Source organism: Malurus melanocephalus, unplaced genomic scaffold (genome assembly GCF_030028575.1).
Source record: "Malurus melanocephalus ecotype Western Australia unplaced genomic scaffold, MMel_1.1 scaffold_460, whole genome shotgun sequence".
Taxonomy (NCBI): Eukaryota; Metazoa; Chordata; class Aves; order Passeriformes; family Maluridae; genus Malurus; species Malurus melanocephalus.
Window position 1 is genome coordinate 354,496 of NW_026623692.1, and position 22,591 is coordinate 377,086.

The 22,591-nt window shown below is 41.7% G+C and overlaps 1 protein-coding gene across 1 annotated transcript; it reads right to left on the reverse strand.

Annotated features, from left to right (window-relative positions):
- Window positions 1-1,619: 1,619 nt before the first annotated feature.
- On the reverse strand, window positions 1,620-21,009 carry ANXA5 (annexin A5). Its single transcript, XM_057380563.1, has 13 exons — window positions 20,891-21,009; window positions 20,755-20,797; window positions 14,126-14,210; window positions 13,000-13,094; window positions 12,527-12,640; window positions 10,210-10,300; window positions 9,226-9,305; window positions 8,749-8,805; window positions 6,241-6,334; window positions 5,777-5,872; window positions 5,270-5,328; window positions 3,116-3,238; window positions 1,620-2,110 (listed from the first exon to the last, which is right to left on the reverse strand). The coding sequence occupies exons 2-13, from the start codon at window positions 20,761-20,763 to the stop codon at window positions 2,048-2,050; spliced, it is 966 nt and encodes a 321-aa protein (XP_057236546.1). The 5' UTR covers window positions 20,764-20,797; window positions 20,891-21,009; the 3' UTR covers window positions 1,620-2,047.
- Window positions 21,010-22,591: the final 1,582 nt, after the last annotated feature.

Genomic DNA, 22,591 nt, shown 5'->3' on the forward strand with positions numbered 1-22,591 from the left:
TCCAAATTTTGTATTCCTAAAGGGATATTACACAGTAAGTACTAGAAAAACTGCAATCTAATTAACTTTTTTACATTTTAATTAGAGTTCTTTGAGAAGGAAAGGTTTTCACACTTTGTTTTCTCTCTTTAATTACTTCAAAAGGGAAATTCAAATGCTTCTGCCCATTTGCATCTTAAAACTTCCTCCAGATTACTAATACTGTACTCACCCCTAACAGAACTACTTGTCAGAGTCACTACTYACAAATTCTGGTAGTAATTTACATYATTCCATTTAAATCATAAATAYCAGGTTTGTGACAAGGGTCAGACTCTGCTGGAATCGCTTCACATGTGAGCCAAAAATCTACCAAAGTACTGAAAATAGATCACAAAGATCAGAAGTTACTTCCCTAAGAATTCTAAAGAAACTGAAGGAAGCTGAAAAATTCAACATAGTGYCTATCTCTAAAGCAATAGAAAGCAGTGCCTTAAAAATTTTAGTGCATGGTTTTGCCTTGGCAAATACTAAATCATTTAAAAAATGCTAAAAAAATCCCAAAACAAACAAGAAGATACAGAACTACCAAAAAAACTTGAAAACCTCCTGTTATCCCAAGGCATTTACAGGCCAGTGGTCATGTCAAGCTTGCAGTGTGTGCAGCTGGCCATGTCATTCCAAGACAAGTAGCTGTAAATTAACAATCCTTGCTAAGACATTTGTAATGGCTCCACAAAAAGCAAAAGTGACAAATGCTGACAATTCATTTCAGAAAAGAGAACAAAATCTCAGCACAATATAGTTTTTTTCTTTTACACTGAAAACAAAGCACTTTGTTTTGGTAGCTAGAGATCATGACAGTACTAATTCAGAATTACAACGTAAAAAATTAAAACTCTACGTTTATTCAGTATGAAAGTTTTAAAGCTCTTAACAACCTGAGAAGAATCAATTTCAGGACTATTCAAATGTGCAGTTTCTGCAGCTGATGTATGTGACTGACTGATAAGCCAGGTTCAGAACCGTGGTGTTCAGACTTCACAATGCACGAAACAGGAGCCTCTTTATTCTCCTTCACACACGTCAATTTAATTTGCAGAGCCAGTCCTAAAAGCTGAAGCAAAGAAGAGATTTTAAGGCAGCCCATAAAACAGGCTGGTGCTTCTCTCACCCTGTGCTCTGCTCCCTGCTACCTGAGCAGAGGGGTGCTGCAAACTTCCCATTTTCTCCCAAGATCCTTGAAGAACACATCCCTGTCTTTCCATCTCTTCATCTGCTTCCATCCCAAATCTCCTTGACTGCTCCTAGAGYGCACTATGTCTGCTCTGCTCTGGCACTGCACAGCAACTCTCCTTCCTTCYTTTCCCCAGCTTTAGAGGAGAAAAAGACAAAGCAGCACAAAATGAAAATGCAATGTCCAGCAAGCACCAATAACTTGATTTTCCAGCTATACTGAACAGCAGCATCACCACAGCACCCATATCCTCAGCCAGACATGAAGATGGAGAGCTGAAAAACATCACAGATACTTAAAAGCCTCAATAATGGGAGGAAATAYAGACCAATAGTCTTTCCCTGTCAAAAGGAAAAAAGATGATAACCCATTAAATTAGATTAAAAACAACATACAACTGTGATGGGAGGGAAAAAATTTATTGGTCCTTTAGTTTCCAATGATTGCTTGYAATACATTCAGCAAATTCATTCCAATATTAGATACAAAGGATTTCTTTGTTTGCCATGTTAGAACTAGCTTAACATTCAGTGGAAATGTAAGGAATAAAAGAAAACAAATATTATCTTCAAATTCCTAGTGAAATACATGATTATTTTTTCCTATTTCAGCAAAACACCTTTAATGAAGGTGACTCTCTCAGAGCACTGAAGGCACTTGAAATTCCTGGAAGTTGGGATGTCGGGAAGAGGAGGGATAACTGCGCTCGTTTTTARTAAGTGCAATCCTAGTATAAATTGAAGCAGCCACAAAGCATTAAAATATAAAACCTCAGGCAGACATGCTAATGAGGGGCTGCAAAGCTGGAGTACAACAAACACTGCGTCGCCGTCACTCATCGTCTCCACCGCAGAGGAGCAGCAGCGCTTTCCTGTAGTCCCCAGACGTATCTTTCTGTTAATACAACACAGCAGCACCATGAGTCACCAGAGCAGCTGCCAAGGAGGGCCCCAGCATGSTACACATTGATCCCACCCACAGGAAATCCACATGAATGACTCCCCACTCAGGAATGACACAAGGAAATACTCTGCCTCTTATATGAGAGCTGGATTTACACAGACAGACTCAGAGACAAAAATCCTCCAAAAGCTTTACTAGAAAACGGAGCTCCCCGCTGCACATTTGAGTGCACTTGTCTGCAGGGGGAAAGGCCAAAGGAGAAGCCCAAAAGCTACACCCTATAAATGAGCRAAGTGCACCCACTGCTGCCCAGAAMGGTGCCAGCTCTGSTCCCTGAAATCAGCAGGAAGCTGATAYAAAATCCATAGAGCGGCTACATGGGCCTGACTGGCAGTGCCAAAAGCTCCCCAGCCTAGCTAAGGGAAAATGTCAGAGATGACGACAGAAAATCATAAAAAGCAGCATTTAAAGATAAAACAAGGGGAAAAAAACTTTTGGCTTAACTTTGGAGCAACAGCTGCCTCTGGATTCCTTGCTGGCTCTTCCCTTTCTGCTCCTTCTCATCCACTCAAAGGAAATTATGACTCAGACTGGTTCCACAGTACAATCMTTTCCACTTGGAAATGGTGCAAAGGGCTCCACACCACAACCAAAATCTAAACTTCAACCTCATGATAATTCAGACTCCCAACCCCAGTGTTATTTCCCTGGAGCCAGCACCCTCTCTGAAGCACTGGACAGTAAGGAACCCAGACAAGAAAAGGAAATGATGCAGCAGCTAAAAATGGTGTATGAGTAATGGTAATGTCAGAAAGCCACATCATCTTCCCCAGTGAACACTGCAAGGAAACCTTTAGCTTCCCTTAGGAAGTGTCCCCCACTTAAACAACGCAAAGTCAAAACTGAAGATGAACCACCACCCTCTCCCAAAAACATAAGCAGTGAAAACCGTGACACTTCAATCACTCCTGTGTTCCCTGGTGACAATCATGTTACCTGAATCATTTGATACAATGATTTAGCAAAATTCTTTCTGAATTCACGTCTAATATCCAACAGATCAACTTCACTTCTTGAAACCATGACTCTGATCAGGGTGTCATCGTCAGTGCCAGCCCCCTAAAGAGAAAAAAAATCAAATAATACTAAAATACAAGTTTGCTCTGAACAGATGCCGCAACAAAACATGAAACACCAACAATCAAGGTACAATATGAAAGCAGAAAGTGGCATCTCAAACCACTCCTGCATTACAGTTCAGCTCCAAAACAGAATATTTGGGACAGTTTCACAAGACATTCACACTGAAATGTGGAGAACAGAGGGCTGACCATGCAGAGTGCTCTAATCCCTGCACTTCTATTGTGTGCCATACACTCAGGTCTCTTATTTCACGTTTCATCTCAGGTTTAAAGTGGAAATGCCCATATAAATTTGAAATAATACAGTTGCAAGCTAACACAGTAGGACAGCTGATCACCACAATCATGGAAGGACACGTAAATCACCGGTTCAGTGTACTCTGAGAATACAGAACTGCAGTTCTGCAACTGGGAACATGAMTCTTAGCAGTGACTAATACAGAGTMCACCATACAGCAAGACACCGGCAGAGCAACTCATTCCAGAACCTCTCCAGCTCTTTGTTATGAGGACAAACTTCACARACCTTTTCCAACCACACAGACACGCCCCACTCTGTTGGTCATCCTTAGTGCTCAAAACACTTCATGTTCCTGTGCASACCAAGGCCCTGGCCCCTCTGCTCAGACAAGGCAGACTCCACACAAGCTAAAGCCATACAAACTTTCACGTGCTGACCTGTGGRTGCACCTCAGGGAAGGACTTGACAGAGCCCCCACGATCATCTTCAGCCTAACGTCCAGGGTCACTCAATCCTTCTGGGTGCAATATTCTTGGRTTACACCTAAAAATGCCCTAAGGCTGCTCAAAAGTTATGCCATGAGTCCRGTGGTTCCTGAGGAATGAAAAGCAAGCTCTGCCCCACCTAATCATGAATGCACACTCTGCTCATTGCAGAACCTTGTCATGCCAAACTGATAAAATTCTAAGTACCAACTCCTCTGTCAAAGTAATAATTGACCAAGAGCTTTCCTATCTGAAGTGTTTAATGATTTTTATTTACATTTTTAAAAAAATTTGGGGAYCCCACCAGCAGACATTAGTCAGGCTCCTAATAACAGAAGAGGGTAAGAATCTAAAGCTTATAGGAAAATTGCACTCTTTTAAAAATAAAAATTAATAAATAAACAAAGTAACCCTCCTCACAGAGCTCAGCCTGGTACAATACTTTCTATTTTTCAACTGAACATTATTCTACATTGGTATCTATGAAAGCAGTAACCAACTTTTAAAAATTAAGCTCTCATTTTGTGTCTCATCACTAATTCTCAAGCTGTCATCTCACCTGGTGACAAACACACCTCAGGACTTTCCAGCAAGGGGAAGGAAGGAATTCTTCAGGGAAGCTAATAAGTTGCCTGAGAACAGACTACCTACCTCTGGTTTAATTAATATTACCCACTGGCAGTTAAAAATTAGAGCTTTCCCTGCTTATCTCTTCCCATCCAACAGATGGGAAAGAAAAAAAAAATCGATGTGTTGCTAATGCAATTCCTTTATGACCTTTTGCAGCTGTTAAATCCTCTTTGCTTTTCTCKGCTGAGTTTTTCCTTCTCAACACAGGATGGATAGTAAACAAAATGTGTTTCAAACCTAACTATACCCTCCCTCTGTAAATAGTCACCTCCAAAACAAAGAGCACAAATTTGCACAATTTACAATTCTTTTCTTCCTCAGCACATCCACCACCTAAAGACAACAGAGTCTGTTCAGCTGAAAGCGCCCAGTGGATCTTGCCAGACATTTTCCAGTATAACAACACCAAGTCAAAAAACAGCTGATGAGACTAAATTATCTGTGTTCTGACAAACCTATGGTGAACTCCAAGGCAACCTTATGAATTGTTTGTAACCTCTCCCACAGCTGCATTCCTTGAACCTTTTGCAGGTACTCAATGGTACAGTATCCTGTCAGCATTTACAGTGGCAGAAAAAATTAAGAGCAAGCTAAAGGAGAGGAATTTTAGCTGGAGGAGATGCAAAGTGATGCAGGAAGAACATTTACGTACCTTCATGGAATAATGCAGAGTCTCTGCAAAATAGGCAGGCACACTTCGGATGCATTTCACTGCAAAAAGGCAAGTGATTGAATTATTGATTGCTATTTAACACAAGACAATCTTTGATTACCAAGACAAGGMGTGCATTACTGGGTCATTCTCTCCAGTGCTCTCACTTGCTCTGTTCCTCTGTTACAACTCTTTGGGCTCTGGGATTTAGAACAAATCATTCATTTCTAACAGCAAAGAGATTTTACCAGTCCAACTCTGTAAGACTGTCCTAGATGAACTGCCAGGAATGTAAGAGAGGGCAGAGTCTGGTCTCACCTCTGGCAGAGGTGCACATGACCAAACAGAATGCAGTTCATCACCTTTTCTCTAGCTATAAAATATATCCCAGGTGATTACCTTCCTAAAGGACCCCTGTTTTCCTACCAYTTTCTGTGACAATGGCAATTAAAGAGGCCTGGTAGCAAGCAAAGGCAGCCAGTTCTAGATGTGGTWAGCTTTTATTACCCACTGCCAGAAGCAGCTTCTCCAGGTCACCAGAGGTTTCCCGGTCAATGGTCTCTTCAATCTGGAAGCCAGAAATGGTCATGTACTTGTCAAACACTGCAAAACAAAGYGTGCTCAGTCAGTGAATAGCCAACATTCCTGCCAGCCCCCCCTCAGTTGGAGCTAATGCCATCTGTGTGTCATCATCCACAATTCAGGTGCTATTGGCACTGAATTGGCTCCTATTTTGAGCATCAATTTGTCAGATGTCCACCTCCCTGGCACCTGGAAGGAACAGCCCCATGCATTATTCCCAATGGCCTAAACAGCTTGGCAAAACAGATTTATGGAGGGCACAGAGCAGAGGAAAACGGTATGGTCTCTCTATTAGCAGCTGGAAAAGTATGCACCTCAAAATGGGCTGAGCTTTCCCAGCCTGGATTTCAGGCAGAAGCTTTCAGGTACACATGAACCACACTACCTACCCCTCCTCAGGTGGGAAACGCTGCGGGTTCCCAAGATGGTGATGAACTTTTCTTCATCTGTTCCCCATTTCAGCTCCCCAGCTCTGAACAAAACCTGTTAGGTATTCAAGAGATCAAAAAAATSAGCATTTGTTTTGGGTCCACACACCCTGTTAAAAAGCTCTGTTTATCTCACTCTAAGGAGCACTGAATTTACTAACAAGCTGTAGCTGGARGAACAAAATGAAATAAAATTGCCAAGTTCTGAACTCACTTAGAAATAAATGAAAAAAACTGAAATTGACTATGATAGCATTTCTACCGAGTAAAGCAGTTTAAGGCCCTGAAACAGACTGTGCATAGTCCTTTGCATAAGCCTGAAGTTTTCTGAATCTGTGCTAATACAGCAGATAAAATCTATTCACAATGCTGTTTTTTTCTGCCCTTTTCCCCCTTCCGTTTTTCAAATCAAAGAAGCAAAACTTTGTTACATTATGGCTCTTCAATGGGAGAACCACACTAACCTGGCTGAGGAGCAAGTTTTCCAAGGAGGGGAAGATAGATCAAGATGCTCCCAGAAACAGGATTTGTTAGGCTGAAGAATTCTTAGTTGTATGAAACCAGATCTTAACCAAATAATTGTTTGAGCACATTCATGGCTCTTCAGGCAAGTCTGTCTTTGATGCAAAGGCCTGGGTGCATTTTCAGCACCAGGAAAGTAAAGCACTTAGAGTAGGAATGAGCAAGAGCAGGAAGAAAATGAGAAACAAGAAAAATGAAACAAGTTCTTTTTCCTGACAGTCAGAAAACTTTGCCTTTTTCTAAAYTAGGAGCTAAACATCCTGTAAGAAGAAAGGTTGTACATATTATAGTATATATGCCCATTTTAATATTAATGGTACAGAATAAAAAGGTGGAATGGAAAAAGCTATCAAGGCGTTCACTGCAGGGACATTTAGTTCAAATAATGTGTGCTAAGCCCTCCAAATGAATACCAGCACTCTCCCACCAGTAGCAAAGGACAAGTCCCAGCACAGCATTTAGAAATACCAGGAAAAGATTTACTTAGATGCTAGAAGTTGTAAATAGCACTTTATGTCAGCTTTAAGTTTTTATCTACCTTGCCACTGGGCAATACCAAAATGTACCTGCATAACTTTAAAGAAATTATATTCACAAAATCTTGTCCAAAAAGTTAGACTTTCTCCCTCAGGCATTCTCAGAAAAGTCTCACAATTGCTTTCAATTAATATTTAGTTATTGTAGACACAAAACAAATTTAAAAAACACCGAGCAAAAAGTTTGCCTTCTAATTTCAAGTCCTTTCCAGAATATATGACTCAAGAAAAACATGTAGAAGCCAAAAATGCTCCCACATTTGCACAGTCATGGACCTCAATTCTGCCCATCTGTACCTGGGAGTGGCAATTTGAAAGTCACTGAAGCTGTTCCAGCTGTGCTGGGTGGTGAATGGAAACTCCATTGACTGAGCCAAATGTACACAGCAAACCACAGAGACTGTTTGGAAAACCAGGACCTTTCCAACAGCTGGGTTTGGTGCCTCCTATATTCAGATGCTCATCTAAACCAAATTAAAGGGGCCAAAAGGAATCTCTTTACCAACCAGGGCCTGTGCCTCATGGGTTTCCTCAATTACACAATCCCAACTAAAAGCAAGACTGAAATTTTCKTGGAACAGCCTAGTTAACAATTCAAACATTTGCCCCTCTAATTCTCCAGCTGTAATTTTCACAGGAAATTAACTTTAATAGCAGAATAATAACRCTTTCTGAATTTAAGTGACAAAGCATAGGCCTGTGCCAGTAAAATGTATTTTGTCTGTCCATCTTGCTGTGCTATGAGAAGAATGTTTTATTGATCTGATATTGTGTGTTTACTCTGTGTCACCTTGATCAATCCCTGTATCGCTTTCATTTCAACAGACAGTTTATGAGACAAAAATTACTCATGCAGGTGTCTGAAATAACTGAGAAAAAGCATGTATCAAATGAGCTGTAATCAAATTGGTGAAATATTGACCATCACTRCAAGGAAGCAGATGGCACCCAGCCAGAGACTGTCAAGGAGACCAGTTAACTGCTGGCACTCCTTTCCATCCAGAGCACAGGTTTAGTGAGCAGTCATGGACAATGGATTAAACTCACAGAGATGTCTAAGCCAGATATTAAGGAATGAGCTGTTGACATCTGAGTTTTCCAGCAAAGGGTCCCTCAGCATCACAAAGCCTCAGCAATAACCCTCTCTTTTAATGATCTACTCAWTGTTTCATTCATTAATAAGCAAAACAAGACACACTTCACACTGAAATGTAAAAGTTCCAAAAATTTTGATCCACGTTTCAGGTTTTGACATTTCTTTTGTCCAGAACATAGAAAAACACATGAAAATATATTAAGAAATACACACAGAGAGCCTTAACAATTGCTCTCTCAMATTTCAATTCTGGCTGTACACCATTTTTGCAAGATAACTTGTGGAAATGTCCCAAACACTAAGACATTCACCCACCTGAGCATCCTGCTCAACAAGAGCCTCATCAACTCCAGTATCAGGATCTCTGTTCGCCTAAACAGAAATTCAGRACTTGTTAAACTGAAGAATTAGAAGGCAAGTAAAAAAAACATTTATCTGTTATTGAGCCTGTAAATTACTGTGAGAAGTCATCCCCTAATCCCCTTCTCCAAAATCACCTGTTTTTTCCCTTTCCCTGGCACGTTTCTGTGTGAAATGAACATTCTCTTCCCATTTTGCCTTCAGAACCCAATGTAGGAGCACCTGCTACACCCACAGGCATCACAGAAGTTTCTCGATTCAGTGATATGGAAATGACTCAGAAGGGAGCCCAAGGCTGACCCTYCAAATCCAAGGAAGTGACTCAGCTSCAGAGCCAATCCTGYSTGGCCCYGGGCCCATCCTGAACCCAGYTGAGTAAGCACCAAGTGACRAGGGCACCGAGCAGTGACAGTCACACAACAGCACACTGACCTGCAGCAGCACCACCAGCAGCCTCTGGAAATGGCCTGATGTTTCCCCTGTGATCTTATCCTCCAGGTTGGCTTCATATTCTGCAAAAGAGCAATAGCCACTCACATGACTCACATCTTGACTCATATCTTACAGAATCATCAGAAACATCTTTAACAATCAGGACATACTCTGCTTTCACTTCTAACCTAACATTACTGTAAAAGAGGTGAAAATACAGCACTTCAAACCTCCTGTCAGGAGCAGATTACTCAAAATATTTTGAAGTACAAGGTGATGTGCATGGATTCAGCTCTTTGAGGAACTAAAGAGGATACAGACATGAAGTCATSCTAAAATATGTCAGCCTCACTGCACAAAACACATGAACCCAGACAAGTGTACTAACAAATTTTGCCCTTGAAGACTCCCAAGTTTGGGCTCAAAATTTGTTAAGACATGAGAATTTCTTCTGTGGCATCAATCTGCACAGAGGTAGAGGAAATGTGTTGAATTAAACACTGCCCTAAAAAATACCCMACCTCACAAGCACAGGATAAAATCATATACTCCYGTGGACAGCCAAAAGCTGCACCTGCTTTAACACAAATGCAGTTGAACAGAAGACTGAGCAAAAGGCAAAARAAAMCAATCCCTTTTGTTAATGTGCTATAAGTTTTCTTGTTTCCTATTACTGAAAATTGCCTTTCAGTCAAAGGTATAAAAATAATGAGTGGAAGAAAGAAATGCCTTAGAAAGAATTCAAATGCACAAAACACCATAACCCGCAGTCATAGCCCTGAAATAAAAACTATTTTAGTTTACAATTCAAATTCTAGCTCCTYGCAATATGAAGTTTTGCAACACAGCAGAAAGAATTCCCTCTTATTAGACATATCTATCAGTCCACAGATAAACCTTACCTGAAAGATGAGCTAAAAGCATATTGAGGGAACTGAGCAGAGAGCCTTTATTTTAAATAAATTTAAATTTATTTTAAATTACCTTGCTGATAGACCTGTTTAATRTTCTGCACTTCTGCAGGTGTTCTGGAGGCAAGAATTTCAGTCAACACTTTCTCATTGGTTCCTGCTCCCTGCAAGGATGTAAGTATGAATGAGTTCATGGAATAACAAAAGGAGAACAAGAATTCCCTTTGACCATCAGAAATAAGAAGAAACTTACACATTTGGACAAATAAACAAAACACATTTTCTTGCTTCTGGTATACTGTGTGGTTTTTGAAGAGAATTTGGTATGTTCTTTGCTGTGACAGTCAAGGACATCAATCCAAGTGAATGAAGAGAGGAAGTTTCCATCTCAGCTGTAATCCATACACTGTCACCAGCCAGGACACAGATACACACAGAGACACCCAGCACAGATCTGCACCCTGCTGTCACCACTGCTGTTAAACCAACCACTGCAACCACTCTGTACAACAGAACTGCTAACCCAGACAGTTCAAGCAGCTCTGCAGTTCTTAATTACAGCAGACATAACAGCCACTCTTTCTCTTTTACAAGGATAAAACTTAMAAAAGCCAAGCCAATATCTTGTTTCCACAAGTCTGAGTCTGCTTTGTTTGCAAGAATAATCCATTGCTCTTTACATGAACAAAGGAGTCATTTCACAAAAGCAACACTGAAATGAAATACTGAGCATTTTTTGCTTCAGCCTGTTGTTTACAACCTTTCCTGTAAGGAAAACACTGAATACTAACTGCATACAAAGATATGCAACTGCACACAAAGCTATCCAGAACACAAATCTGCCAGGTTATAGTAAATCATTTCCAAAATGCAGATTGTTTCACAAACATGCCCACTCAACAAGAGAGGCAGGCACAGTTCAGCTCACTCTAACCAAAGCAGCAGCAGTGAAAATTGATAGGGTAACCTTCAGCACAGAGTCAATGCTCTCAGCTGAGTTGTTACCTTGCACACAAGTCCCTGCCATCACATCCGATTTACTGTTACGCCCCTTAGCTGAACTGCAGCCAGTATTGACATCCTTTCCTCTGTAGACACMTTCTCTGAAACTCTATGATCTTGGGTTAATTTTTTTTTTGTAAGTAAAAAGAACAAAACCACTCTTGTTTCACTATCTCCACTTTCCCACCTACACCCCTCTGTTGTGTCATTTCCCTGTAGGTCTTTGACTCCCAGTTCAATAAGAGGAGCTTGGGAACACATTTTTTTCCCTGTTAATCAGCAAGGCCTTTATCAGTTTCTTAGTGAGGTACCATTTCCCCCTTCCCCCAGTGCACATAAAGACACGAAAAAAAAAAAAACCAACAGAAAACCTCCAGGAATGAAGTTTCTGTTATCTGAGGGACTATTTGCTGGGTCACAGGTGCATGAGCACTTGCTTGCACAGTTGACTAAAGCCTACATATTAACCAGCTGCTCATCCAGGATTTGGGAGTTTACGTGGAAGTGTCATGCCACACAGCACTACCTTACACTAGGTCAAGTTCAATGCCCTCTACTTTGATCAATTCTGTAAATAATTCAGGGACATCCAAATCCTGAGATTCTACAGGCTGATGATATCAGACAGGTGTGCCAGAGGGGAGAAGAAAGAGCACATGGAAAAGACACTAAAAATCCTACACATCCACATAGCAAATTGTTTACCTGGCCTGCCCCAAAAGGCACTAAAAGCATTCATTGAAGAGAAATGTTAGAACGGTAACACAGACAGGACCATCACACTTATTCCCTCTGCGTTACTGAAGGAAGCTTTTAAAGCACATTCAACACTACACACAATAGGTGCTCACCATTTTGGTGGACACCAGTTTACACAGGCTGATCAACCTTAGACTTACACTGCAATCCATCAGGGGCAACACACACTGTAGCTTAAATAACAGTCAAGAAGAAACAAAAAGCACCAAACGTTCATCAGATGTTTTGAACTCATTTTCAGTCTATGCATACCTCTAGATAGCTATAAACCCTAGGCTSTTCACAGCAGAAAAATGCAGAACTCTCTGACTTCAGCACTGCACTTAAACAGCAAAAGTAATGTGAAAACAACATGCACATCTACTCATTGTATTTAAACTAGAAAGAACAATCATTGGGCTGTGTGGATTTCTAAACTGCCTCTGAGTTATTCGAATGAAAAAGAAATGAGGCAAAACCAGGGCATTGGCAGGTGTTAGCACAAATTTCCTGATTTTTTTTTTTAACACCTACTTCTATTAGTATTCCCCTTGGCAACAAAAAATTAATTCCTAATTAATATTTTAAAAAAAAATCAACCAAAGAATACCAATCATTTTGTATGACACATTAATTTTCCCTCCTCTTACCTTAATGGCATGCTTCAGAGCATGAGCATCAAAAATATAAGCTGGTCTCATCAAAGACACCATCAAGGTTTCAAACTTKCCAGTAAGTTCTGATTTCAGGTCATCCACAAGATCCTAGTGCAGAACAAACAGTGCTGTAATGAACAACGACTAGCCATTTTTACAGGGATACACGTGACTCTGCAAGCTGAAAGCACAAGGGACACCTCTCTTTTTGTTTTAATTGGTATCTTAGCTGAAATAAATAAGGCAGAAGAAAAGGATAAACAGGCATTTGGAAAACCTGGAGGACATTATGACTTTTCTTTAAGGATATGACAAGGTGTAGGAGAGGGAAGGACAAATCAAAGGTAGATTTTTCTTGCAAGGAATGTTTTACTGGGAACATGGTGAACGTGCCTCGTAGTTATAAGTAATCATTGTAAGCCACAATGAACTCTTTCCAGAGGTTTTTTTTTTTTTATTCTTCTTACCCTGCCAAATAAGGTTTTAAAGGCAGATGCAATTTCTTGACGCTGAGCATTGTTTCTGGTGGTGAGGATCTTCAGCACAGTTTCTTCATCAGTCCCTGAAGTTAGAATGAAGAAAGAGTTCCAAACACTCTAAAAACCAAACTGCAGTGGCACAAACTCAAAGGACAATGAAAGATACTTTGACAACAACAGCCTACAAACAGCAGAAGCATTTGAAATAACAAATGACACCGTACCCCAAGCTGAGCCACCAAGTTTGGTGCAAAAAAATGACCGGAGGACTTAACGTGTTGTTTGCTCTCCCTCAGTGCTGTGTTCCAGACTGCTCCAAGCACCAACTATAACATTTAGTCACAGTCTGTACTGAGCAGAAAGGCCTTGCCTTGGGGCTCACCAACAAACTGCCAACTCCCAGCAAAACTCAGCCCAGYAATCCCAAACACTCCAGAGGGCAGCAGCATGGAGCTGTTATCCATTTCATAGACACCAGTGTGCATGGTAAGTCCTCCCAGCACATCACCTTCCCAGCCCCAGTGAGTTAGCCTGTAGGCTGAGGTGTGTCACAYGTCCCTCCTTCCCTTCTACAGGAGGCCTCAGATGAAGCAGCAAATCAGGGCTTGTTCTCACAGGGAAGTTTAGGGCAGAAAGCTACACTGTGAGTTTACAGACCACCTATTAGTCTGCATTCATACCGTGTGCTCATATTCCTTGTCCCAGATGCTGCAGTGTGCTCACACATTTCCAGGCCAAAGAAGCTGTTGCAAATTTTCCTTGCGGAGTTCCTACTATGCTGCTGTAATTCCCCACAGCTGTTCCTATAAAGCCACAGTTGAGCTACTTGCTGTAAAACTTCTGCATGCCCAGAACAGTCTGTGGAGCACCCATTTTTTAAAGGGGAATGTGCAAACCCTTTCTTTTTTCCCTCATGCTAACCCAAAAGTAAAYATCTGAGAGCTGCACAGTCACAACCAGGACACGCCCAGACCAGCGCGGTCCTGGGGCTGTCATTCCATGGCTTGTAGACACATGCCCTGCTCTCATCTACTGATACAAAGAACCAGATCAGAAAGGATATCTGCAAAGAGAGAGAACCCTTTCTTTCTTGTAAAACCAAAATTAGCCTTACCCATTCCCTTCATGGCCTTACGAAGGGCTTCTGCATCAGCTCTGGCATCGAAAGGAGCGAAGGCTGTCACRGTGCCTCTTGTGTACTGGAAGAGGGAAAAGGGGTTGGGGGACAAGGAAAAAGCCATGATATAGAATATTGCATCTTTCAGTTCATAGATGAGTCCAGGCTAAATTTAAATTCACCATCCAAAAGCTGACTGCATTTTTCTTGCAATTGCTAATGAGCAGTCTGTGCTTGTTTAAACACAGCTGCTCCAGACGCACTACTACAGTTTTCCTTAGCAGCACACCAGCTAAATATGGGTCTATTTAAGTACTAATTATGCAAACCCCTGTTATCTTCAACAMTGGAACCTGAATGCAGGGAAATRACTAAGAATTKATCATTTGCTAAAGTRATTTTAAAAATYAMAAAAATTAATTACAAAAATTAATTGCACAAATCACGCATGCTAGGCAAATAGCACCAAATCACATTTGGAAATAAAAACTTCTCAAGAAAARCCTACTGAAACCCTCAAGCAGTATCACTCTCATTTTTTCCACCATCTTGCAAATGAKACCCACTCAACTCTGCAATAGTTTTCAAATTTTTATCATGCTGCTTTTGACATAAGCAGCTTCTTAAAAAGTGATTCAGCTACACTAGTTTACAGCTAAAAAAACCAAAACAACAACAGTTCAAACATAAGGATAAGAGATCAGCTTGTCCAAACACAAAAATAATTCCACTAGGTTTCCATGGAGCATGGCTCTTGAGGGAATTCCTCTTTGGATTAAACACAAAAGGATATTCATCAGCCTTATGGAAAAGTTTTGCCTTTATTTAAACAGGATGGTTCAAGACCCTATATGTATTCAGCAGAGTAGTTAATTTATAAACTGTAGAAGTGGCCAAACAGGGAAACAGCTGGGTTTGGGGAACAGGAAGGTGTTTCCAACAGCTGAAAAGGGAAAATTTCCTTTAAGCGCTGCTGTAAAAATGCAGCAATCAATACAGACACAGCATTTTTCCACTCTCAAGAAAGAGCAGGAGCAAAAGTGCCAAGACACCTACTGAGACTGGCACTGGATTACTCCAGAGGCAGCACAGMCATCTGGCCTTCCCTGAAGTTAGGAATTTGAACCATTCCGTGCTTCGGTCTCCAGTCAATGCACTCAGAGACAGGTCAGCCAGAAGGGCAGGGAGAACAGAGCAGCAACGAGAAACTGCTCCAGGGCACCCCTGTGCTCCTGCCAGCAGAGACTCTGTACACTTCCCACCACAGCAGTCAGGAGTCTCACCTATTCTGACAGATCAGAACACAAAGTGTCACGGTGTTTAATGGCAACAGCAAATTTCTTTTTGGAGATGATTTCCAATAGCTATGATAACTCACAGGAGTAATCATAACTCAGATACCACTGGAACTCTCCGCTTCTCCCATTATAACCAAGTATTTTTAAAGTATTTTTCAAAATACTTCAAATGTATTTATTGTCATCTTCCTAACTAATTGCAAAGGCTACCATGAAAATATCTAAAGGATTTGGGACTCAATTTTAGAAACTGAATTTAATTTGGTAAGACAGATAAAGACTGAAAAGCTTCTCCCTCCTCCCCTACTACCACTCCAGCCAGCCTGGGGTTATTTATTTTTTTGTTACATATCATCTGAACATAATTAATATTWCAAAAGTACCACGATTCTCCTTTGGAAATGACCAATGTCAACAAGTCTCAGAGGAAGTAGATATTGATCATAAAGCTTTCTTTTGCTTATCTTGTTATAAGCAAGTGGAATTCCCCTTCCCAATTCCTAAGTCTTGTGACAACATTCCTGTGTGGCTGTTATAGACAAAATATGTGCAAACCCTAAATGTCAGATGAAATCTCTCTCTGCATCAGCYTTCTCATTTTTGTTACCTGACAGGAATCCTTCATAACTCTGTTTTCCAGAGCACTGCATAGAAACCCTGAAGATGCACTAAGCTCGATAAACAGTTCCTGAAAATCTCCTGGTGCAGCTGAAGTCTAAAAGACTTTTCTTGACATTTGAGCACCATTTGCATTCCAGGCATTCCCTTCTGGCACACAGCACTCAGTGGATTTTGGCTCCCCACCTGCTACAATCACCCTCCATGAGAACCTGAGCCGCACCTGCCTTAAGGAGCCGCATGTGGGCAGATGTGACACTCCCAACAGTTGGCCCAGGGAAAGGATCAAGCCACCCTGARCTTGCACATCAGAACCTTACTCAACCCAAGTGCTTTTTAGAGCACTGCAGTGTGGCCTGACTATCAGGGTACAGCAGGGAATACTCAGGCATACCATGTTCAATAACCACAAATCCCTCTAAAACACTCCATTATCCACAAGCTCCCTTTGAGTTACTCCCATTCAAATTTCTCATTTGTGAAAGCAATGGAGAAGGGCAGAAAGCTCTGCAGCTCTAAGATACTCAGTCCATGGAGAGAAGGGTTGTCTCCTCCTTCCCAAACACAGCACATTTTGGTCTCATAAAGAGAAGGCAGCACCTCTTCTGAACCACCATCACAGCCTGAAGCAAACTGGCCATCACAGMAAATCTGAAACAGGAGCTATGAACCAGACAAACTACATTATTTATTTACCTCTATAAAAAGCTATCTTATCTTCAGTATCTCTAGAAACATTCCTTGCTATTTAAGTAAGCAGACACACAATAACACTACAACCTCATAGGTCCTTTTTTCTTTAGATRGTAAGTTTCCCACCCAGTAGCAGCCAAAGCACATCAATGAAAAGGACAAATAGCCTTTGATATAAATCCTTCTGTAATCTGGAGTGATCCTTTACTCAATAGCCACACCTTAMCCTGGGCAGTAAAATACAAAGAGAAGCAAAACACACAAAACCTGAACAGAAAGCAAATGACAAGATGGTAACAACCCAAACCTTCTCACATTCTTTTCTTTCYACATTCCTCAATACAGTGACTGTTGTGAAGAAATCATGTCCAGTGCAAGTAGAGTTTGCACTTACACACTAGAAATAAAAAGCAGCTTTCATTTTCCCCAGACACCTCACAATAAGACTGATGAAGCTCCTAGATACACACAATCAGCAGGAAAAGGAAAAGGCGGGGGGGAGGGGGGGAGAAACCCCAAAACTTCAAAGCAAGAGATAATCTTGCTTTAGAATTGATGCCCCTCCAAATGAGGAAGTTCACATTCTCTAGTATTTTTGTTCAATTCTACTCTACCAAAGGTTTTCAGAAGGAGAAAACCAAACCTCATCAGCTGAAACTTTCCTAACCAGCAGCTCAAAGTGAGTGTCTCCCAAGARACAATTTAGCATCACACATACTGCCACATATCCTGGCAACAGCAACAATAGCCTCTTAACGAGGTTCCTTTTCATTTTCCTCACCAAGCACACAAAATATTTCCCACCCACAAGCCCCTGTGTTTAGCCATTGTTAAATKCAAAGTATTCATATCAGCAAACAACAGACCACACTTGAACTGATTGAGACTCCTCCACTGCCCTGGCTCTGTACCACTTAAAGTAACTTCAAATCAGTCACAGTTCCCACAGATGAAGAGCCACCCCTTTCTCTGCAGCAACACAAGTAGTGTCTCAAATATCTGCTGCTGAAAAACCCAATACTTAGTGAAAAGAAGGTGCCATGAGACCTTTTTTTCTTTTTTAAAGCAGCCATTTGTTGACAAGAYGGCACAGGAAAACTGTGTAGTGGTAAGAATGGAAACGAAGAATATTTACTAGAAAAGAGAGAAGGTATGCCGTTTCCAGCAGACAAAAAGAGCCCAGAAAATCATGTTCTAGAATAAATGGACTGCTGTAAGATGTCTTACATAAGAACCACCTTGCAGATAAACACAGCACAGTGTTCAGTGCTGACCTGGAAGCCTTCATTAAAGGCCACACCAAGCTACCAGCTCAAGCTGTGCTCTACAACTACCATCACACAAGATACACACAATTATTTCCTGCCATTTTTACCAAAATTTCAAGGGCAGTACAGTGCAAATGACATGGTGAGTGGATGGATATAGGCACAGAGCTGATGCAAATGCAGAACTATAAAGACACGTCTACAAAACACCTCTCCAAGCTTGGCAGTRCTTTGGATTGTCTGTTTAACAGGAGGAGTAAGCTCAGGTCAGCAGRCTATATTCACATCTGCCCCACTAAATTTAAACTCTTGAGAAAAAAAATGTAATTACACAACATCTGTGGTGAACTCTGAGTCAGTACACCATGCAGATGCCAAATAGAGTGAGGCGGGAAAGGAAAAAAAAAAAAAAAAAAAAAAAAAAAAAGAGAAGGGGTGGGAGAGAAGGAGAACAGCAAGCAGCAGCCACGCAGGAACCAATGCAGAGACATTTGCAAAACCCATCCTCACGAGTAACCTCAACAGAGCCAGATGGGGCTGCTTAGGGCCCATTCTGAACAAATGCTTGTACTGTGGAATATGAGATATAGTCCTCCGGAGCACTATGGAGCTGGCAACACTATTCCTGCTCTCCGAGTCACACGTGCACATTGGCAGAACAGGAACTCCAGATATAGCATAGACCAGCCACACCTTTACCAGCAGCAAGCGATCCTTTCCTGGCAGTTYACAAATGGATACACAAAACACTCCCAAGTTTTATTCAGGAAAAAAAGTGGGAGTAGCAGACCAAATCAGATTAGTCCACAGCACTCACTGGTTCTTCTCCAGATTTCTGAACCAGGGTAGTAGTCGCCARTCTGTTCATTGAGCAGGAAGAGATKGTGCCCTGTGCATCCCTGCAGGAACAAAGACCACTACACACCCAGCTGTGAGAGAAAGGACAGCTTTGTACAGGCAGCAGTGCTCCCTCAGAGAAAGCAGATAAACACAAGCAGAGAGAGATCAGGCTGTGCAGCACATCACAGCATGCTGTAGTTTTCCTACAGAATGAATGAACCTTTCTGTTCTGGACAGGGAACACAAAAAACGCCTCAGGCCTTTGGTCAAAGAAAAAAAATACCTTTGCAGAAATGGGCAAGGACAGGTACTGCAGTGACCAAGGCTCCAAATATAACTGACCTTCCTCAAARGTTTTATTCTTCAGGGATGTACCTTGGCTAAACTGGACTCCAGTACACTATGCTGTGCCTTGGTGAACTCTGAACCTTCAGTTGTACACAAGGAGCCTCTGTCAACTGACACTCAACATTTTATGTGCATTTTTACTCTTACCTCTATTCCTTGATGCAACAACATTTAGGACAACTGTTATGAGAAGCAGAGTTTWTTCTTCAACTTCGGGGGTTTTCACTTTTATAAAATTAGTTACAGGCTACAAAGCTACTGGGAGTAGTAAACTGCCTTACCGCAGGGAAAAATACTACTTAAGTGGAAAGCAGCCCTCTGAATGTGGAAWTTGGAGAACAAGGCCTACGCAGCACCAAACCTCATTGTTCCARTGACTTCAACCCACCATCACCCACCACAGCTTAAAAACCATCCCCAAGTGTCACCATAGGCAGTAGAAAATTTACTACCTGAAGCCAAGAGTAACTGGTTTGCACTGGTCAAGAATGAAATATTCCTACTAAAAAGATCAATTAAAGTTTGTCTCTGCAGAGCAGACTGAAGTATTGTAAACTTCCATGCTTTTACTAAAAGGAAGTTACCCTTAAGCAATTATAGATATAATGTAATAAAAGTCTTATTGTCCAAGTAGATCCCACTGGCCAGATGCCCTGCCCTGGCATGAGTAGGGGTTTTCCTGTTCTCCTAACAGCATCCTACAACCCAGCCCTGATGTTTAAAGACAGTATTTTCCTTTGTCACTCAAAATAAAACCCCAAAACAAAACACAACTTCAAGAATTTAGAGAAATACTACTAAAAACTTTTTCTTTAAAAGAAGTACCTTTTCCTTCTTTCAAAACTATACCAAGTCATATCATGAGTAAATAATAGCAACAGTATTAAAACACCACTAATCACTCCCGTCATTAAGTGCAATTACCATGACCTTTTGAAAGCCCTAATAGACCTTGATTGCTTTCACTTCCTACAGCAGTACAAACCCCACAAATAAGCCATTAAACTCTTACTTTACTTTTCAGAGCGTATGCATTTGATGCAACTATAGAAACAAATGCTGGAGTCCGCCCCTTTTTCCATGCCTTCATCCAGACTCAAACCACCCAACCCAAGGGTTGCAACAGAAAAATCACCAAATGAACTGCACAAAAGCTCCAAGTCTCCCAGAAAAATTCGAATTAGCTATGACAAAACTGGGAATGGGAATACCGAACCCCGAGCCTCCATTAGGCACTGCCACGGCGATAGTTTTTTCTCCTTCCTTTCAGTGGTAGGAGCCTCCACCCATGCGCAATATAAACAGAGTACCGAAAACTTGGCCAAATTAGTGGAAACTGGTGGAAGGAAAAAAAAAAAAAAAACAACAGAAAGTTGTGCCTGACGCGCGCCTCACATGATCCCCGTCCCCTTCCCGTCTGCGTCCGCCCGGGCTAGGGGACGGATTGGTTTAAGGGAGCTCGAAAAGAAATTGGTGACGAGTAAAAGTAAAGAGWGGGATAATACGAGGATGTCCCGGGAGCGGCTGGGCAGGGGCTGCCTCCGTCCTCTGCTCTCCTCACCTTCGCCATCTCTGGGATCCTTCGGGTGGGGCCGAGTCCGACTCTGCAAAGAGAGATGCKACAGTGAGGAACAGTGAGAAACAGCGATGAGCAGCGAGCGCCGAGCCGCCCCGCTTCCACKGCCAGCGCCCCTCACCTCCCGCCGCGCCGCGCTGAGCCACCGGGAATATGGAGCGAGGCACCGAGTGAGGCAGGAACGAACAGGGAGGAGGACCCGCTACGGCCCCGCCGGCTCTTGCCTCACCCGGGGGCCGGGCCAGCCCCACCCCAGGCGGGCGGCGAGACTTGGCCGCCTCCCGGGGCCGCCTGGAGGCCGGGCACCGCCCGCTGCGTCCCGGCTTTCTCCTCCATCTCTSTGATGGCCTGGAAGGGTGGCATTAGTGCTTTGTTTCTCAGCAATCGTAAACCTTTTAAAAGAAAAATTAGATTTTGCTGATAGACAGCCTCCAGCAAGTGCTCAAGCCTCCTCGAGATAGTCTGTATAAAATCAGCTCCCATGAACCTGAAGGGGATCCTATTCCAGCACTAAAAGGCAGGTCTGAACTGAATTTGTTAAAAAGCAGGCATTTCATTAGCTGACCTAGGTTGGCTTCCAAGTCAGGTTAGCACAACAAACATACTATTGGACAAAATGTAAGGGCTGTAGTTTTTGACTATCAGAAATAGCAAGCATTTCAGACAATGACACTTTTTACTTCACRTCTTCCAGCAGGGCCATTTTGCTGCCCCAGGCATAGAGAAGATACATCCAATCAAGGAGAGCAAGGAGGATACAGGCTGCATGTCGAGGAACTGCTCCGTCTAAGCTGCAGACTCACTCCCTTAGCCCACAGCCTTGAGTCAGATGAAAGAAGGAAAAGTAACTGCAATGCAAATGGAATTCACTGTCTCTGCCAAAATAAAACATGAACRTAACCCTGCTGTGTGAGCATTTTAACATGTAACAGTCACTTCTGTCTGAGAGTAAGTTGCCTTTACCTCAGAAACAGCAGGAGAAACACAGATCATTATGTAAATTTACATATTTTGTCCAGCATTTCTTCTTGCCCCAGCAGTGCACATAGAGTTCAGCAAAAACATGGGATCCACCCATCTGGCTTCCTCTGCAGGACCGAGGATCAAATGGTTTGCTAAAATGTCCTGATTTACTTAAGTGTAATTTGAATCTAATCCATTAAAGTGTCCTTCCACACATACCTAAAGATGCACCAAGGGAACAGAGAGCTGTTCCTGCATGCATGTGGAAATGCACTTATGGATTAGATGTAGAATCACAATAATAAAGAAAACATTATGGATTATAGTTTTAAAAAAGAGCAGTTGATATTCAAATAGGTTACTTTAAGCACAGCCTTGCTTAGACACATCTACCTCTTTCTGCAAAATTAWGTCTTTTTCTCCTTGCACATCATATCCAGAGCAGACACAGGCCACACTGGATCATGTTTCAAGCTRTGCCATCTAAAAAGTCCAGACATAAGGAAATGCAGAGGGATCTAAATCCACACTCCCAATTTCTGTCAATCAGAACAAGGCACATGCATACAGCAGTAAAAGAGCCCTGAGTGCCAAATGACACAGGTGTGAGAACAGCTAAATGGAACTCAAACCTCATTAGTGAATCAGATGTGTGATACAGAAAAAAATATTGGGTAATGTGGAAATTTTAAAAATGCTGTATCAGAATCAGAAGAACAATTAATGAGACCCTAGAAACTAATAAATCTGTAATCATCAGCACTTTGAAATATGTTAATTGAATGTGTGCTACAGTAAATACCATAAACGAAGAGCATTAAGTTAATTTTCCTGACCAAAATTTATCTATTAAACTTCA